The sequence below is a fragment of the Drosophila erecta genome, unplaced genomic scaffold (genome assembly GCF_003286155.1).
Source record: "Drosophila erecta strain 14021-0224.00,06,07 unplaced genomic scaffold, DereRS2 tig00000126-arrow-pilon, whole genome shotgun sequence".
NCBI lineage: Eukaryota > Metazoa > Arthropoda > Insecta > Diptera > Drosophilidae > Drosophila > Drosophila erecta.
In genome coordinates, this window is record NW_020825209.1 from 6,374,016 (window position 1) to 6,392,173 (window position 18,158).

The 18,158-nt window shown below is 51.9% G+C and overlaps 4 protein-coding genes across 5 annotated transcripts; 1 reads left to right on the forward strand and 3 right to left on the reverse strand.

Annotated features, from left to right (window-relative positions):
* Window positions 1-415: 415 nt before the first annotated feature.
* On the reverse strand, window positions 416-2,802 carry LOC6550239 (inhibitor of growth protein 3). Its single transcript, XM_001977654.3, has 2 exons — window positions 2,575-2,802; window positions 416-2,504 (listed from the first exon to the last, which is right to left on the reverse strand). The coding sequence occupies exons 1-2, from the start codon at window positions 2,672-2,674 to the stop codon at window positions 574-576; spliced, it is 2,031 nt and encodes a 676-aa protein (XP_001977690.1). The 5' UTR covers window positions 2,675-2,802; the 3' UTR covers window positions 416-573.
* A 282-nt stretch (window positions 2,803-3,084) lies between these two features.
* On the reverse strand, window positions 3,085-6,989 carry LOC6550240 (C-mannosyltransferase dpy-19 homolog). Of its 2 annotated transcripts, XM_001977655.3 has the most exons (7): window positions 6,790-6,989; window positions 6,406-6,667; window positions 6,007-6,328; window positions 4,514-5,953; window positions 4,256-4,449; window positions 4,017-4,142; window positions 3,085-3,894 (listed from the first exon to the last, which is right to left on the reverse strand). In XM_001977655.3, exons 1-7 carry the CDS (start codon window positions 6,833-6,835, stop codon window positions 3,690-3,692), a joined length of 2,595 nt encoding a protein of 864 aa, XP_001977691.1. In that variant the 5' UTR covers window positions 6,836-6,989; the 3' UTR covers window positions 3,085-3,689. The 2 variants fall into 2 exon arrangements, with proteins under 2 accessions (XP_001977691.1, XP_026838064.1); XM_026982263.1 differs by having other exon boundaries at window positions 6,406-6,989.
* Window positions 6,990-7,281: 292 nt separating this feature from the next.
* On the forward strand, window positions 7,282-10,788 carry LOC6550241 (serine/threonine-protein kinase fused). The gene is made up of 4 exons (XM_001977656.3): window positions 7,282-7,498; window positions 7,573-8,942; window positions 8,999-9,573; window positions 9,648-10,788. Exons 1-4 carry the CDS (start codon window positions 7,388-7,390, stop codon window positions 10,007-10,009), a joined length of 2,418 nt encoding a protein of 805 aa, XP_001977692.3. The 5' UTR covers window positions 7,282-7,387; the 3' UTR covers window positions 10,010-10,788.
* On the reverse strand, window positions 10,025-12,018 carry LOC6550291 (zinc metalloproteinase nas-14). The gene is made up of 4 exons (XM_001977657.3): window positions 11,561-12,018; window positions 11,325-11,498; window positions 10,834-11,270; window positions 10,025-10,212 (listed from the first exon to the last, which is right to left on the reverse strand). The coding sequence occupies exons 1-4, from the start codon at window positions 11,760-11,762 to the stop codon at window positions 10,042-10,044; spliced, it is 984 nt and encodes a 327-aa protein (XP_001977693.2). The 5' UTR covers window positions 11,763-12,018; the 3' UTR covers window positions 10,025-10,041.
* Between the last annotated feature and the right edge of the window lie 6,140 nt (window positions 12,019-18,158).

The following is an 18,158-nucleotide window of genomic DNA, read 5'->3' on the forward strand; positions in this document are numbered from 1 at the left end:
ATGTTTAGAGAATTGCACCACAAATATTTAGAGGTATGCCACGTCGAAATCCGATTAAGATAACTTGAGTTATGGAGTTTTGAACTTCAGCCTTGAGACATTTCTTCATTTTTTGAATTTCTTCAACATCATAACATCAAAAAATGACAAAAAATTAAAAAAAAAATAAACTTCTAAATTTGAATGCAGATGTTTAGAGAATTGCACCACAAACATTTAGAGGTATGCCACGTCGAAATCCGATTAAGATAACTTGAGTTATGGAGTTTTGAACTTCAGCCTTGAGACATTTCTTCATTTTTTGAATTTCTTCAACATCATAACATCAAAAAATGACAAAAAATTAATTTCTAAATTTGAATGCAGATGTTTAGAGAATTGCGCCAGAAATATTGAAAGGTATGCCAATTCAACTACTGAACTGAAAGCAAAGAGCTCCTCCTTTGCTGATCTAACTTTATTGAATACTTTTAATTTGCTTATTTGTCTCTACAACCGCCGCTAGCGACGCGACCAGGTGCCCACGCCGCCGCCCCCGCCACGGAAAAGGGGCGCCAGCAGGCGTAGTCAGCCTCAGTTCTTTCGGTTGCCACGGCGCCGCATGGAGGCGGTGCACTTGGGGCAGTACCACTTGCCCTTGGGCGGCTGTGTGATGCCCACGCAGGGGTAGTGGAACCACTCGTATGGACAGGCGTCGTTGTCGCAGGCCACCATGTCGCCGTAGGACACCTGGTTGCAGGTGCAGTAGCGCGGCTCGTTGGGATCGTACGACCACTCGCCCTCGTTCGTCTGCTCCACCACGAGTCCGTTCTCGCCGATGGTCAGGCTGGAGCCGGGCGTTACCGTGGCGGTGGGCAGGTTCATGGCAATCAAACCGGCAGGCACGCTGTCAGCAGAACTCTCCGTCAGGTTTCCTCCACTTCCGGCGGTCATGGCGAGCAGCGTCTGTCCACCCACAGACATGTAGGTCGCCGTGGCCGATGCCGCCGCCAAGGCTGCCGACGTAGTGAGCTTGTTCACCGATTCCAGGCTAATCGAAGACGACGACGCCGAGCCAATCGAGTTGCCGGCCGTCGGCTGCACTGTGGGCAACGTGAGAGCAGTGGTAAGCTTCTTCTTTTGCTTCTTCTCCTGGTGGTGGCTGCTGTGCCCGCCGCTATGCCCGCCGCTGTGACTACTGCTGCTGTGGTGCCCATGCCCATGGCCATGACCATGTCCGTGCCCATGACTGCCGTGGTGCGACTGTGAGTGATGCGAGCCGCTGCCACTACCGCCGGCGGCCAGCGCTGTGCCAGCAGCCACTGTCACCGATCCGGTCGTCGACTGCTGCAGTCCCCCTTGCCCGGCTTGGGTCCAGAACTCCGCGGTGGTGCCCGCTGTGCCGTGTATGGCCTCGTAACTGGCCTTGAGACTGGCCGTTCGGCGGCCCTGCTGCATCTGCTGTGTGGCCACGATCGCCTGGCTGGCTGCCGCTGCAATGGCACTGGATGCGGCGGCTCCTCCGCCAAGTTGCTGCAGGTTGTAAGTGACTGTGGCCCCGCTGGTCGAATGACCACTGGCATGGGCATGCCCGTGTGCCGAACCAGCAGGAACCACGGGCGTGGATGTTGCGCCCGCTACCGTGGCCGCGGTCGCTCCTCCCGAGCTGCTCAGCACGCTGTGGGCGAGGTTCGTGGGTAGTTGGCGGACCAGTGAGCCCGTTCCTGTGGCAAGGGAGCTGCTAGCCAGACTGCTACTGCCGCCGGCCACGCCCATGGCCACAGGCAGGGTGAGATGTGTGGCGGCGATGCTGCCAATGTGGTTGGAGACATGAGTTTGGGCAGTGGTGGCGGCGGCCAAGCTGGCGGCGACTGCGGCCGTTGTGGCGGACGAAGAGGAGGCCGCCGCAGCAGTCGTAGATCCTGACCCGATCATGGGAAGCGAGTGATTGAGATTGGCGCGCTTATCCTGAACAGGCACGGTACATATGGTTTCTCGCCGCTTCTCCAGCTTGCGGTGACGCTGACTGGAGCCGAGCTGGGCGGTGGAGATGCTGGAGAGGGCACCGCCCGTTCCGGCTGCTCCACTGACCAGTGCAATGCCGGAGGAGCCTGTGGCGGCACCAGATGCGTGTCCCGACGAGCTGTTGACCATAGTATTGGCCGAACTGGCACCGTAGTACCGGTTCTCCTTCTGGTTCATGCTCAGCAGCAGGGCGGTGGCGGCAGTGGAGTTGCCATCCAGCTCCAGGGAGCGCCGCTCGAGGATCTCGGTGATGCCGTTGTTGTCCGCCTCTAGCTCGCACTTGAACTTGAAGAGCTCGCTGTCCAGGCGGCGCAGGTAGCGCTCCACCAGCTCGTGGATCTGCGTGGCGATGGCCACCTTCTCGTCGGCGTCCTCCATCACCTTAAAGTACTCGCCGCGCAGGCTGTGAAACTCCGTGTCCATCGACTCATGCTGCAGTTCATCGCGCTTGCACTGCTTGAAGAACAGGTGCGCTTTCTTGTCCAGCGAGTCCATGTTGTCTGTAGACCGCAAGGAGGAGTATATGGTTAGTGGTCCAGTGGCAAACAGGGATTATTTGGGTGCACTTACTCTGGACAGCGAGATCCAGTTCGCGCATCTCCGTGAAGCGGTCGCGCAGCTCCTGCGGCAGGTGCTCGATCATCTCCAGGTAGTCCTCTAGGTAAAGCATGATGGCGATGAGTATGGGCCGTGATGGAAACCACGAATATAGATTATTTTATTTTTTTATTAATGACAATGCGTGTATTATTGTGATTATTAGTGTGACCAAAGGGCGAAACAAAGTAAATCCCACATGCAGACGGCAGAATTAAAAAGTATCGGTATAAAAGGTCGACGATAATCGAGATAGACGAGACACGACCCCGCGTAAGTATCTGCGACACAACCCCTGGAAAGTGCAGTTGAAGATTAAAATAATTGCAATATTAATTAATTAATTTTTGCAAATTAAAGATTTGAATATATTTTAAAAGAAATAAATATGCACATTTGCTGTTTAACTGAACATGTGAAAGAGTGAAGAAAGTGAAAAGAGCAAACATTTCGAACGATGCAGGCAAACAACGGGTGGCTAAATGATTGTTTCAAATGTATAGTTTTATTTCACTTATTGCTGGGCAAATGCGCTTTGCCCGCATTGTTGTTGGGTCTGGGATCGTGGCTCCCGGGTGCACATCGTCCACATGCAGCCACTTTCACTGCCACCCACGTCACATCGTCATATACTACATGCGTAAATGTAAAAAGCTTAGCTTAAACTTAACGAAAGTATTTAGAGTTTAGGTCGCTCCGCTCGGCTAGATTAACTTATTCGAATGCGAGGGCGCGGGGCGCGGGGAATGATCCAAACGAGGTCCGAACGCAGCGGCGCGGATCGCAAGAGAAACAAGTCAAGCTGCTAAATGCATCCAGTTTACTATCTAGCGGAAGGGAAATTGCAATCTGCTGCCTCAACTCAGCTCATCTCCCCCCTGCAGCTGCAGTTGGAGCAGGATTGGGATTGGGATTGGGATTGGGAACGGGTGCGACATGGGTTCGGGGACCGCGGCTGGGGCAATACTAAACGTAATCATAATACACACATCGTAAAATGCTAATTCCTAGTCACACAGCTCACACAGCTACGTACAACGCAACACAACACAGTCGATTCCCCATCCCGCCTCCATGGACTCCCAACCCTATATGGACATCTCGGGCATCTTGTTGTGCTTGAGGTTGATCTGGACGCTCTGCGAGAACATCTTGATGATGCCGTAGTGGTCGTTGGCGAACACCTTCAAGAAGCTGGGCACGTTCTTGTGGAGCAGCTCGTGGCAGAACTGTGGATATTTTTGGTAGGCCGGCTGCTCGTCATCCCATATGGCCAGCAGATCGCAATCGTCGCTGTGGCGAGAAGGCAAAAGTGCATATTAAAGCGATAAGTGAATAAGATTGCAAGGTCTCAAAAGCTTGGACTAATTAAGCGTCGAGTGCCCGTCTCGAGGGTTTCGTGTGTGTCTACTCACCGCACTTCGTTGGTGCACTCGTCCAGCGATATGATCAAGTACTGGATCTTCAGCTGGGCGCACTGGTTGTAGATATCCGACGACTGCTGACGACTGTAAACCGAGTACACGTGCTCTGTGCGCTCCCTGAAACAACAGAAGTTTTAGTACATGCACAGAGAGGACATGGACGCCAATGAGAGCGGGACAGCAAAGGGGCATAGCCGATGAGCTATCTCGCTCAGATCGGGACTACTCACGCCATCTGACGCATCTCCAGGTGCGCATGGTTGACTATGGGCCGCTTGGTGGTCAGGTGCACGGTGCCGATGATATCCACGGGGCCGGCAAAGACCGCATCCCGTTCCGTGTTCAGCTTGATCCACTCGAGCATGCTGTCCAGGTCGTCGCCGCTCTTGGAGTAGCGCGTGGGGAAGTACTCTTCGCGAATGTTCTGTTATGAATGGGCGACGAAAACACAATTATTCCAGTGACAAATAGTGGCGAATACAACTTACCACCATTCCTGGATCGAACATGCTGAGCAGGAAGACGGCCAGCGAGACCGACCAGAAGATGTTGCGCTGGCGGTGGTACCACACTTTGGAGCAGACGGTTGGTGCGATGACGCAGCCCTGCGTAAAGCTGAGGAAGAAGAGCTTGCGCACGGCGAGTCCGATAAAGGTGAAGACTAGCATCTGCAGGAAGCTGTACATGTAGTGCATGTTGAGGATCTGTGCGTTGGCCGTCGGCACCACGGAGCTGCGTCTGGAGGAGCTACGCTTCCTGCGTCGTTGGCCACTCGAGTTTGAGCTGCAGCCGGCAGCAGTGGCGGGGGGCTCCTCCTCCTCCTCTTCCTCGGCCGCAGACGTGGACGGCAGCGTTTTAGTGGGATCTGCTGCAGACTCTGGTTCCGTTTCAGTACTGCCTGGCTCCTGATTCTCCTCCTTCGGTTCCGGTTCCGAATCCTTATCCTCCTCGGCGGTCGCTTCTTTACTTCCTTGCGCCCGCTCCTTGCGCTGTTTGTCACTGTTGCGGTTAATCTGGGCCCGCAGGCGCTTGATATCCTGCATAAAGTCGTCGCGGGTGGGCGGCTGCTCCTTGCGCAGGCGGGCCTGTGCGCGCTTGTAGCGCTCGTAGTCGTGATCGCAGCTCTCGAGCAGGCGGAAGCACTTTTGCAGCTGCTTTTCCGTCTCCTTGTTGGACATGTCGCCCATGGAGACGCGATGCTCCTCGAGGAAGTCCTCCAGAACGTAGTTGCGAGCCCTCTCGCGCTGCTCTTCCGTGACGGCGCTGACAGGGGCGCCGCTCTTACGCCAGCGGCGGAAGAACATGGCCAGCATGACCACACCATACATGCAGTACGGCTTAACAATCATCGTCTTGACCAGCTGCCACAATTCTGACCAGGCGACGCGCGCGTACTGCGGATTACAGGCAGAGAGGTGGGCGACAAAACCGACATTGACCTGCAGAGCCCAGTGGGCACAGAGATCGAAGAAGTGCCTCTGGGCGCCTTCCGTCGCACTTCCGTCGACCACTCCCGCCCGGTTGAGCAGCTCCAACAGCGTAGTCTGCATGCTGCTGGCGAGGAGCAGTGTCAGCATGATTAGCTTTAACGAGAAATAGTCGCCTTGCAGCGGATCCTGCGCGTGTCCCAGCCGCCGGTTGCGCACATAACGCAATTGTCGCACCACTGTAATCAGAAATAGGAACAGCGAGATGCTCAGCTGCCAGGTAAAGAGCAGCTGGCTGTTGCCGTGCGACATCACAAAGGCGAGAGCGTGGCCCAGCATGTGCGACAGCGAGTAGTCCAGCACGAAGGCGTTGACCAGACCCGTGGGCAGCGCGCTCACGTTCCAGGACGTCATCATGATCAGGATCTGGGTGGTGAATATGAAGGTGGAGAACTGCCAAGAGAGCAGGGCACAGGCGGTAAACAGCGACATGGCGAAGATCTGCAAAAGGCATGGTTGTCACTGAGCTTAATGCAATAAGACGCACCTATTACCATAAACAAGCGCGATGTGTGCCGCTGTCGGTGTATGATCCTTCCGATGCAGATGCACAGGTAGAACATTTGTAGGAATATGAATGGAAAGGCAAAGTTCTCCCGCGCCAGCGGCCTTTCATAGATCTTGGCCACGAAGCTGTGGAACATCAGGTACGAGATCACACCGTATATGCCACCGAAAATGTTCTCGCTGAGCAGCGTTCCGTACAAGTAGAGGACCAGCAGTGTTACCCCGCCCATTAGCCACACGAACTCCAGATAGAACTGCATGGGCTGCACCATTGGATTAAATCCGGAGCGCACCACGTGAAAGAAGTACCTTTTGGGGGGTAAATGCAATGCACAATGCAAATTAGTGGGCTTTTCGGAATCACTTCTCTGGTAGTAGTCACTTACGCCGTGACCAGCTCCGGCAGCACGTAGAATCGCTGCAGCACATTGACACTGTGCGGATACTCGATGTCCGTGACGTTCTTCAGCTGCTCGTAGCCGTGCCAGAAGTTCGGTCCGTCGGCCAGCTGCTTGTAGAAGGCATAGTACAGGGCATCTTCGCGCCGCAGGAGCGCCTCTCGTTCCAGCTGATTCAGCTGCTGGATGTTGGTGCGCGTCTCGAAGATCACGCGCACATGCTGCACGTACAGGAAGAAGAAGCCGGAGCCTGGGATGCGGATTGAAATTTGGAGTTTGGTGAATGGCAGTGGGAATCCCCGATTGAATTGGACTGTCCCCTGGAAGCGGAAGAGGCGTGGCAGAACAGTCTGCCGGTACATGGAAACTCACCGATTAGCGCGTGCGACAGGATCACGTACAGATTGGGCTCGCGCATCGTGCTGCGATTGCGGGTGTCGTCTCACTGGGTGGCTGTGCTTAAATTGGCAATCATTATTTATTTCACAACGGTTATTGCTCGCTCTGCACAATAAAAAACAGCCACCAATCAGCTGTTTTTCGGCTGTGTCCACTTAGAGTGACCGCGACGTGTTGTTGGCAAAACGCCCATTTGCGGTAGTTCGGCCACACCGTGCTTAAGGTACAAAAGCTTTTTTAGGTACTTATAAAATTTAACATTTCTCCCAATACAAGGTATAGGTATAATTCGTTAATACCAATATCTACTAGAACAAAAGCACTGTATTGTATTTGTCTTGGGTTGTATATATATCAGTATCGATATTAGGTACAATTACAGTTCAGCAACAACAGTGGTATTTTTTAGAAAAAGAACCTTGTCTGCGCCATCTAGTACATTCGTATCCCTATTCGGTACCGAAGCCGAGTCCCCGAGCTCAAAGTTATTTTCGGAGTCAGCGGCTACGGTCATACTGCACACACTTCGGTGGAAATCGCATCCCATCCCGCAGCAAAACAAGGAATAACAATGAACCGCTACGCGGTAAGCTCGCTGGTGGGTCAAGGATCCTTCGGGTGCGTCTACAAGGCGACGCGCAAGGACGACAGCAAGGTGGTTGCCATCAAAGTGATCTCCAAGGTGAGTGAGTGGTGGTGCAGGTGGTAAAGCAACAAGTCCTTCCAACTATTCCAAACCATGGTCATGTTCTGCAGCGCGGAAGAGCCACGAAAGAGCTGAAGAATTTGCGCAGAGAGTGCGACATCCAGGCCAGGCTGAAGCATCCGCACGTCATCGAGATGATTGAGTCGTTCGAGTCGAAGACGGACCTCTTCGTGGTCACCGAGTTTGCCCTGATGGACTTGCACCGCTACCTGTCCTACAATGGAGCCATGGGCGAGGAGCCGGCACGTCGGGTGACCGGGCACCTGGTCTCCGCTCTGTATTATCTGCATTCTAACCGCATCCTACACCGGGATCTCAAACCGCAAAACGTGCTGCTCGACAAGAACATGCACGCGAAGCTCTGCGACTTTGGACTGGCCCGCAACATGACTCTGGGCACCCATGTGCTCACCTCGATCAAGGGAACGCCACTCTACATGGCCCCGGAGCTGCTGGCGGAACAGCCGTACGACCACCATGCGGACATGTGGTCACTGGGCTGCATAGCCTACGAGAGCATGGCCGGTCAGCCGCCCTTCTGCGCCAGCTCCATCCTGCATCTGGTGAAGATGATTAAACACGAGGACGTTAAGTGGCCCAGCACGCTGACTAGCGATTGCCGCTCCTTCCTACAAGGCCTGCTTGAGAAAGACCCCGGCCTGCGCATATCCTGGACGCAGCTGTTGTGTCATCCCTTCGTTGAGGGACGCATCTTTATCGCAGAAACGCAGGCGGAGGCGGCCAAGGAATCGCCTTTCACAAATCCTGAAGCCAAGGTGAAGTCGTCTAAGCAGGGCGATCAGGAGGCAGGCGATTTGGACGAGGCCCTAGCCGCTTTGAACCTTGGCCAGCCGCAACAGGAAAACTTGAGCACCTCCCGCGACAGCATCAACGCCATTGCTCCCAGTGATGTGGAGCATCTGGAGACAGACGTGGAGGACAACATGCAGCGCGTAGTCGTTCCGTTCGCGGACTTGTCCTACAGGGATCTGTCCGGTGTTCGGGCTTTGCCGGTCGTACACCAGCCGCTGATCAACTCGCACACTTGCTTCGTCAGTGGCAACTCCAACATGATCCTCAACCGTATGAACGACAACTTCGACTTTCAGAACCCCTTGCGAAGCGGAGGAGTGACAGCTAAGCCAATAGTCGTTCCAACCGTACGCCAGTCGCGTAGCAAGGATCTAGAGAAGCGTAAGCTCAGTCAGAATCTCGATAACTTCTCCGTTCGCTTGGGTCACAGTGTCGACAATGAGGCGCAACGCAAGGCCAAGGAGATTACCACACAGGATAAGCTTATCCAGGGAAATAAGCCTACAGCTGAATCCCATTCCCAAGCAAATTCTCAGACCCCGCAGCAACAGCCACAACAACTAAAGCACTCAATGCATTCCACCAATGAGGAAAAGCTGAGCAGCGAGTAAGTAGCCACAGCGTCCCTTGTCCTTTCTTTTAATAACTTTTTCCCCCGCACAGCAACACTCCGCCGTGCTTGCTTCCTGGGTGGGATAGTTGCGATGAATCCCAAAGTCCGCCCATCGAGAACGACGAGTGGCTAGCCTTCTTGAACCGATCGGTGCAGGAGCTGCTTGACGGCGAACTCGACTCATTGAAACAGCACAACCTGGTGAGCATTATTGTGGCACCGCTGCGCAACTCCAAGGCCATTCCGCGGGTGCTCAAGAGTGTGGCCCAATTGCTGTCCTTGCCCTTTGTGCTGGTGGATCCCGTCCTGATTGTTGATCTCGAGCTGATCCGTAACGTGTATGTGGATGTAAAGCTGGTGCCCAATCTCATGTACGCCTGCAAGCTGCTCCTGTCGCACAAGCATCTCTCGGACTCGGCCGCCTCCGCCCCACTCACAATGGGTTCGCTCACCCGAACGTTGCGTAGCATCCCGGAGCTAACTGTCGAGGAGCTGGAGACGGCTTGCAGTCTGTACGAACTAGTCTGCCACTTGGTACATCTGCAGCAGCAGTTTCTCACTCAGTTCTGCGATGCGGTGGCCATTCTGGCAGCAAGCGATCTGTTCCTAAACTTCCTCACCCACGGTAAGATTCCCTTAGATAGCCAGAGCCGATTTCTGTAAACTGTAAACTGTAAACCCGTTCCCGTTCTCGCGCAGACTTTAGGCAATCGGATTCGGACGCCGCCTCTGTTCGCCTGGCTGGCTGCATGCTAGCCCTGATGGGCTGTGTGCTGCGCGAACTGCCCGAAAACGCCGAGCTGGTAGAGCGGATTGCCTTTAGTCCGCGACTAAACTTGGTCTCGCTTCTGCAGAGCCGGCACCACCTGTTGCGGCAACGTTCCTGCCAACTCCTGCGCCTGCTGGCTCGCTTCAGCCTGCGCGGAGTGCAGCGTATCTGGAATGCGGAGCTGCGCTTTGCGCTGCAGCAGCTGTCTGAGCACCACTCGTATCCGGCACTCCGAGTGGAGGCCGCCCAGACCCTCGACGAGATCAGTCACTTCACTTTTTTCGTCACCTAGCCGGCACTTTCTTTTATTGGCGTCAGGCGCCTCTATCCGAGCAGATCCTGAATGTTGCCCTGGAAGTAGTCGAGCAGCTCGTCGATATAGTTCCCGAAGTTAAGTAGGTAGTCCTCGCTGCAGTCCTGCTCGTACATCTCGTTTAGCTTGGACACATCCTTGTCGGAGAGGCCGCGTCTCTGACCCAGCGAGGCGTACGGATCCTGGAAGCAAATCAGAGCAGTCAGGGAGTGTAGAATGCATCTCCTCAATTACCACCAAGTCATTTTCAAACATCTCATCGCTTTAACTTCAACTGCTAAGGTTATACATCCAGCGAAAGCATTCTCTTTAGACATACATCCATCTGAACAAGGAAGCAAAACGCTTCGTCTACTCCTAGCATAGTTACAGCTCATTGGACCACGCGTTAATATAGGAATTCCTAATCCGATAATGATCAAATCACTATTACTATCGAATTTAAATATTTTAGGAGACATGGTTTTGTGCATTCTCTAATCAAAATATAAGTTTAGCGATAGGTGTTTGTGAGTGCACATAATTAAGTAGGATGGATCCCTTGTAGACGATAGAATAATCATTGCTATCTCGAAATATAACCACTTAAGAGTAGTAAGTGTTAAGTGTATAGTGGGAGCAGAGTATATAGCAAGCGAATTCACTGTATCTCCATACGATACGTCCAATAACTAGCAGTATTATTATTGAGTGTTATACTGAAATTCTTTACAATGTATGCGATTTAAATGAATACTCAATTACATAAATGTGTTGCAACTGGATATGAGAGACTTTGGAAGCATTTCGGATGGCCTACTCACCAGTGGCTCAATGGTGGCCTTCCCGTTCTTGCTGAACGCCCGCGAACTGTAGTGCATGACGCTCTGGTAGTCGTACTCCACGCCGAAGTTGGTGATGTGGGTGCGGGCGTACTTGTTGAAGTTGTGCGCGTGCCCGTCGAGGATGTTCTCCCAGTTGATCTTGACGTACTCATCCCGCTCCGTGGCGCTCTGTTGGTGGTAGAAGCCGAGGGCGTGCAGCAGCTCGTGCACCACCACGCCGTGGGTGACGCACTTGGGCGTGTTCAGATTGAGCACCTGGCCACCAGAGCGCCTACCGACACTCGACCAGCAGCCGGAGTAGTTGCCCTTGATGAGCAGCCAGTGCTTGTCGCCCTGCTCGTACGGCCGGAAGCGTATGCAGGTGCGGTCGTGGTACTCCTTGAAGGCCTTCAGTATGACCATGGTCTGGTTGGCGGCTGTTTTCGATGGGGAGCATTACTATTTTACGCTGCCTGGAGGCGTTTACTCACTGAAGTCTTGGGGGTCTATGTAGAAGGGCACGGCGGCCTCTGGCCAGGTGAGCCGCTCGTTCAGCAGCCCGTTCCTCAGCAGCTCGCGGTGCAGCATGATGTCGCCCTCGAAGAGGCCGCAGTGCTCCCAAATGTTCGTATCGCTATCCTCCGTCCAGAAGTTGAAGGCGGGACCTGCCAGTGCCAACGGTTGAGTGCATTGAATACTAGGGAATGATTGAGTGATGGGTACCTACTGTTGTGCCGGCGCAGCATCTGCATATTGGCGCCCCACCTGGGATTGGGTGGCACCGCGGGTCGTGCGCGAGGAAGCGCCTTTCGATCTGTGCCCAGGGAGGTGGCGCCCAGGGCCAAGGCCAGGGCAGACCCAAAACAAATCAGACCGGGAACGATGAGCGCACTTCTCGGCATTGTTGGGGTAAAAGAAACGCCGGCCATGTGGCGTCGACGCTTTTATATGGCCCTGCGTTAATGGGGCGGGGCAACGGCAACAGCAACGGCAATTTCAATTGAAAGTACGAGTGAGTACTGAGTGACTGACTGGGCGACTGAATGACGGACGCCCACGCCGCTGGATTTCGGATTTATGCATAACTTAACGGACTTATTGGCTCTCTCTTTCGGCGCGCATTCAAATTCCCCCGCCCCGACTTTTACGGCTTTTGATTCGAAATTTAACTGGGATATTGGGTTATCAGTGGCAACGGTGTGCGCATATGAAAATAGCACACTCTCTTCCCCCTTCCACTTGCGCTGCCACTTCCACTACCACTTCCAGTGGCAGTACCACAACCCCGTATCAGTGGCAGTGCCTTCCTGTCTTCCTATCTCGTAGCGAGCCGATCTCCACGCGATCCACTCAATCTCGATCTTCGATCTCACGTCCGCACAGAAAGAGGGAAAAAGCGGCAGAGACACCATGGAAAGCCGGCAGGAGTTCTTTGACCCCCATCGATTGATGATGTTGATGGCCAATGACAGTTGGCATCTGTCGGTGGCAAAAGTGAACGCTGGCAGCTATCTGGTCATCTTCTCCCTTTCTCTGACCCAGACCCGGATGGCTTGGCTTATCCGCCAATTGAGTGGGTCACTGCAGTGGCAGTGGTCGTGGCTTCAAGTGGGTCGCCGTGTGGGCACCCACGAGATCACCAGAACACGATTTCGTCAACAGGCAACCAGGCAACCTGGCAACCGGGAAACAAGGCCCACCAACACCAGCAATTTTGGCCAATCTTTGAGCCGCAATCTAGATCCACAGCGGCTTTCTTAAGCAGCTCCAGCAATTACCAGCGGATGGCGATGGAGTGCCACACATTTCTTTCTAACTTGTTGTGGAACAGCCACTTACTACTCGCTGCTGCTGCTGCGGCTGCTGCAGCTGCACTTTCACTACGAAATTGCACCAAAATCTGAGCCACATTGCAATGGATTTCGAGAACATTTTGGTCATGGCAACTGGAAATGCCTGGCCATCAGCAAGAGTAGCGGATGCAGAAATCTCCGGGCAGCAGCACTCCAGCAGCTCCAGCTTCACCTCCGAATCCGCATCCGAATCCAACTACCACTGCGACTGCAGCATCAGGGGCAACGACAGCAAAACACATTTGACGTACTATCTGCGATGTACTTGATCTTTGTCGAAAACTTGACACACTTTTTTCGGTCAACGGCTGGCTGCAAATGGCAACGACTTCCAGCTCGACTGCGGAAAATTCGAGGGAAATCGCTAGTTACACAGAGGAAAACAGTGATATCAATGATAAACTAGCACCACCTGGCAGTTTGTGTTCTGAGTGCATCAATTTAGCTTTTACGAGACTTTCAATTCCAATATCAATGTAATAACTTTAATTTTCCTAAATTGAAAAAATCTGATTATTTTTCAACTATTCTTATTTTTAAGAGGTGTATTTATGGCATTTATTTATATAAATAACTATAAATAACCAATAAAAATAGAGTAACAAAATTCTAATTAAAAGCCAAAGTTAATGCCAAAACTACTTATATCAAACATAGGATAAGCCATCCCATTTTTTCGTGTGCATTTAGCAAAATAGCATGCTAAGAGTCGCGTCATCAGCATCATTTCAAATGCAATTTTAAATTGAGAAAGTTTAGCGGGCTGAGATTGTGAGTTTGCGACAAGACAAGCGGGCCGCAGATGCAGATGCATTTTCAAAGATACATGGATGCAGAGACCGAGTCTCTGGCTCCAGGCGGTAATTGACTTCCTGCATGACGCTGAGAACGCTGGCTTTCGGTGGGTGTTAGATGGTTGGCTGGCTAGATCGTTGGATCGTTGGATCGTTGGATGGTGGGTTGGATTGTTGGTTGGACTGTTGGGTTCTTGGCCTTTGTTGTTTTTCACTTTTGGCCAGCGGCAGTCACTTTCTGCGCCACTGGCCCAGAAACGGGCCTTGTTTGCGGAGCCATCAAGTGCTAGGAGTCGGAGTCGGAGTTGGAGTTGGAGTTGTGGTCGGTTCCTCTCCAGAGATCAGATTTCTCCACTTCCTTTTGGCCGCTGCTGACACAGAACTGTCATCTCGTCAAATCGAGGCATTCGGGCAGTGGGAATCGGAATCGGAATCCAATTCTATGCCCAGTCCAAAGGGGAACTGCAAGTGGAAAAAAGGGTGCCCCTCTTCATCGGCGGACTGCTTAATAGACCAGAAATGCGCGAGAGCTGCAAGAGCTGTGCTTGGATTTCACCTGTCGGATAATCGGCTTGCCTTTCCACAGCTTCCCCTGTTACGGCACCGAATTGCAAGAAAAACAAGAGAAAAATCGATTGAAAGCCACAGCGGCGGCAGCAACAGCTTGCCAAAACAAATCCAAACTGAGGCCCAAACTGAAAACCAGTTGCGGCAGTTTCCTTCCGGAATCAATTATTTTTCACTTTGCTGATTTTTCACGTTCATGGTCACAAATGCACAAACGCAGCAACAACAAGCATGCAACGGCGTCAGTGTGTCAGTAGTGGCAGCCACTAAAAGCTAGTAGGAGCCACTAAGTGCCACTAAAAGCCGGCAAAAAGCACGACTGGCTGCCTTGTTTTGTATTTTGCAGCTTGTGGCTGGTATTTTCAGTGGGCTTATCGTTGTGCACATTTTGTCTGCGCTATTGCCGCCATTTAGCTGGCTTTTCGAGTGCTTTTCCGACTGCATCGCTTCCCATTTTGCGTTAGCGACAATTTGGTCAACTGGCACTGGCAGATTGACGGACTCTCAAGACGATTCCAAGAAATTTCTATCGCCAACTCCACATTAGTTTAATTGGTGAAATTGACTACGGATTCGATTCGGATTTTTGTGGTGTTTCGCCTTGGCGTTGCTTTTGTTAGCCGCAGCGGCCCCAAAAACGCATTGGGCGAAAGTATCTGCCGGCCATATTCGGTCATCCAGATGGGATCTGATTAATGAGGTATTGGCTGGTCGGGGATTCCCTTATTTCAACCATGGCCCAAAGGGCCGTGGTCATCACTGGCCTATGATGTAAGCTTAACTTATCCTATGTTAGATTTTAAAGTACGAAGGGGTTTGTTTATCGCCTACGCCTAGCAAAGTAAGAGCTTAAGAAAAACTTTGCTAAAGTAATAGGAAATCAGAATAAATTGTTTAAACAGTTAAACAATTTTTACCCAGAAACACAGGTTTTTAAATTATTAGCTTTACTACTACGAGTATAAGTATCGAATACAAATGTAAGACTCCACATCCCTTGTGATCGTCGCATTCCGCAGATTTTCCACGGCTCTTCAACAGTTTCCGAGTGAAACGAATGACTTAGGCAACGAACTTGCTAGAAAAGTTGCAGCAATTTGCGAGCAGAGCGAAAGTTATCTTGCAATTGATTGATCACCAACTTTCTACTCTCCAGAGAAATTATAATATGTGCAATTTGCGCTGATTCTGAGCGCGGGGAGGACGGAGGGGGCATAGCGACTCCTGAGGGAGGCGGTGCAGCTATTTCAGCCAGAGCGAAAGCAGAACACTGGAGTGGCAATATAGCTATATGGGCCCCATCAAATGTTAATGAACTTTGCATGCATAAATTACAGGAGCCATCCGGCACATCCGCCTGTGCCGAATGCCCCAAAATGTGGCACATGCCACACAATGCACGATGGTGCCATTGAAAGCGCAGGTCCACTTACCTAACTGACGGGTCTTAAGGCCAGGGTTTGTGCCACTTCGTGTCGCCTTTGGCAACTTTGTGGCACACACATTGCGCATACGCCACCGAGCCGCGTCGTTCTCTTTGGCCCACTCTTCGGCGCCAGATTTCTCTTTCTCCGCGCGGTTTGAGCGCTTTCTCGGCTCCATACCGCTCAAACATGTTTGAGCCGCCGCCGCTGGCTCGATCCATCTGTGTTATCACTATCACTTGGCGCGCGCTTGGAGCCAGCCATTCGGCGACGCGCCGAGGCGCTGATAAGACGCGGCTCCAACTGGCAACCGACAGCTTGGCAACTTGGCAGCGGGAACGGGAACGGGGCAACGGAACATATGGTTACTGAGCAGCTGAACAACTGAACAACTGAGCATCTGAGAAACTGAGCAACTGGCAACTGGCAACTGGCAACTGCAACTACAACTGCAGCCAGTTGCGTCTGATGTCTGATAACAAGCCGAATGCCAAATGTATGCCAAATCAAGTGCATTGAACTCGAGCGGGGCCACAGCGTCGCTGCCGACGCTGGCAGCGACTGCGACGACGACGACGACGTCGACTGAGACAGCGGCAGCGACGACGACGAAGACGGCGCAGCAGCGCGTCACATATCCTGCCGCATGCCGTCAGTCCTTCGGATTTTCTCAGCTTTTCCGCATCTGCAACATGGGCTCTCGGCGGCGAGTTCAATGACACTTCACCTACTTGTATTCAAATTTGGTAGTGCCGTGTGGAGGCACTGCCAACGCTTTCAAAGCTGAAAAATAGGCTATTAATTAATTATTATTCGCATAAGTATAACGCTATTTATTGAATTCCTTTCTCTAATTCAAACGAGCTGCATAAATAATAAACACAATTATTTTTCGTTTGATAGATCATTTTAAGTGCTTGCCTTTGAGAGCTAAGATCTTTGATTATTAGTTTATTTCATTTGCGAGGATGCATATCTGGCTACTTAAAATATAAAAAACATAAAATGGCCAGGTAGGAACTTTTGGAAAATTAAATTCAGCAACTTGACAATCTGCTAGTGCCTCACTTTTACTTTCAGGACACGTTTCTGGAGCAGAAGTGCGCAAGAGGAGGAGAGACCCTCACTGGGACAGGCCGAGATCCCCGCCAGCTGCTGATGCTGCTGATGGTGGTGATGCTGGCTAAAAGCAAATTTATAACCAAACTTTCTAAAGTGTGAAAAGAAATAAGAAACATTAAAATTAAACAAGAACTGCTGCTGCTGCTGCTGCGCGCAGAATCTGCAGCCGCAACGCTATGGCAACGGCAGAAAGAAATTTTTACGGCCTATCTGAAGAGATGTTGTTGCGGTTGTTAATGGTTGTTGGTGGAGCCGCTGCCGCCGCCGCCGCCGCTGCCGCCAAGACCCCGTCTACGATCCGCTTCCGCTGCCCCCGCCCCCCAAAAAGTGGCTCACTTTTTTTCAATTTTTTTTTTTTGAGTTTTTGGAGTCGCTCTTTTTTTTTTTTTGAGGGCAATTAAAAAGTTGTCGAGCTGCGTTGTCGATTGTCGGTTGTCCGTTTCGTCTGTTTGCCTGTTGTATTACGGCTGTTTGGCCAAAAATGTACCGTTGTCGTCTTCTTGGGCACTTTTTTCTTGTGTTTTCTGTATGCGAACGAATATAAATTTTTGGCCACTTTAGGCCTATGTGCTGGCTTTCTTTTGTCACTTTGGGCCATGCAGAAAACTTCGCGCAGTGTTTGCCTTTGGTTCCCGGCAATTTGCACCAAAAACTGCGGCAAATTGTTTGCCGTAACATGCGGGTGGGCGTGGCTGGCGGGAGGGCAGTCGAGGCAGTCTGTTTGATTTAATCGAACATTTTCTGTTTGCCAGCTTTTATTTGGCCAACACAAACAGGCAGCAGCGGCCGAGAGAAACGGCGAGAAAAGAGTGATAAAAAGCGCGAGAGCGTTGAAACTGCGAAATTTCTCTTCCTTGTGCTTTTCTTTTGTTTTTTCTTCTCGAGCATCATGACCTACCTTCAGATGGCATTAGCCGAGCATTATGTCTCGGCAGCTCCCACACCATCTGGCCTCTTCGGCCGCGTCTTTCCTCAGGACCTCCGCCAGAATCCGTCGCCTAGATGAGCTCTCTTCTTGACCCGCCCAATCGAAACCGATGCGGCGCACGGACATACTCGTATATTCATATTTAGCTTTATTCAACTTTCGGAGATGCTTTCACTTCCATGCCAGCAATTTGGCCACTGCGCGGCGACTTCTTCCGCGTGCGATTTGCATGCTGCATTCGCATGGGATCGAAAGTGGGCATAGGCCGCATAGATCGTATCCTGTGCCCATTTGGTCGGTAATCTGGATCGGCCGGATGGTGTGGCAACCGAAGAGGAGGAGGAGGAGGAGGAGGAGGACGAGGACCGAGGAGTAGGAAGACGGGGCCAAAACGAAGGCAATAACGTGAATATGATCATTAGCATAAATAATGGTGAAAAAATGAACACACACTCGTAGCTCCACCAGAGTTTGTACCCGTGTATCTGTATCTGTATCTGTATCTGTAGCAGTATCTGTATCTGTAGCTCTACCTGCGCCCGCTGTATCTGTATCTGTGTCTGTGTCGGTGTCTGTTTATGTATCTGTATCTGCGGCTCTTGCCTGTGTTTACAACACACATTTCAAAAGTCGGTGA

Coding starts and splice junctions, on each gene's coding strand:
- LOC6550239 (XM_001977654.3), bottom strand. CDS start 2,674: ATGCTTTACCTAGAGGACTACCTGGAGATGATCGAGCACCTGCCGCAG. Junction 2,505..2,574: donor ACTGGATCTCGCTGTCCAGA/GTAAGTGCACCC, acceptor TGCGGTCTACAG/ACAACATGGACTCGCTGGAC.
- LOC6550240 (XM_026982263.1), bottom strand. CDS start 6,779: ATGTACCGGCAGACTGTTCTGCCACGCCTCTTCCGCTTCCAGGGGACA. Junction 6,329..6,405: donor CTGCCGGAGCTGGTCACGGC/GTAAGTGACTAC, acceptor ACCCCCCAAAAG/GTACTTCTTTCACGTGGTGC. Junction 5,954..6,006: donor ACACATCGCGCTTGTTTATG/GTAATAGGTGCG, acceptor TGCCTTTTGCAG/ATCTTCGCCATGTCGCTGTT.
- LOC6550241 (XM_001977656.3), top strand. CDS start 7,388: ATGAACCGCTACGCGGTAAGCTCGCTGGTGGGTCAAGGATCCTTCGGG. Junction 7,499..7,572: donor CCATCAAAGTGATCTCCAAG/GTGAGTGAGTGG, acceptor CATGTTCTGCAG/CGCGGAAGAGCCACGAAAGA. Junction 8,943..8,998: donor GAGGAAAAGCTGAGCAGCGA/GTAAGTAGCCAC, acceptor TCCCCCGCACAG/CAACACTCCGCCGTGCTTGC.
- LOC6550291 (XM_001977657.3), bottom strand. CDS start 11,762: ATGGCCGGCGTTTCTTTTACCCCAACAATGCCGAGAAGTGCGCTCATC. Junction 11,499..11,560: donor GATGCTGCGCCGGCACAACA/GTAGGTACCCAT, acceptor TGGCACTGGCAG/GTCCCGCCTTCAACTTCTGG. Junction 11,271..11,324: donor CATAGACCCCCAAGACTTCA/GTGAGTAAACGC, acceptor CATCGAAAACAG/CCGCCAACCAGACCATGGTC.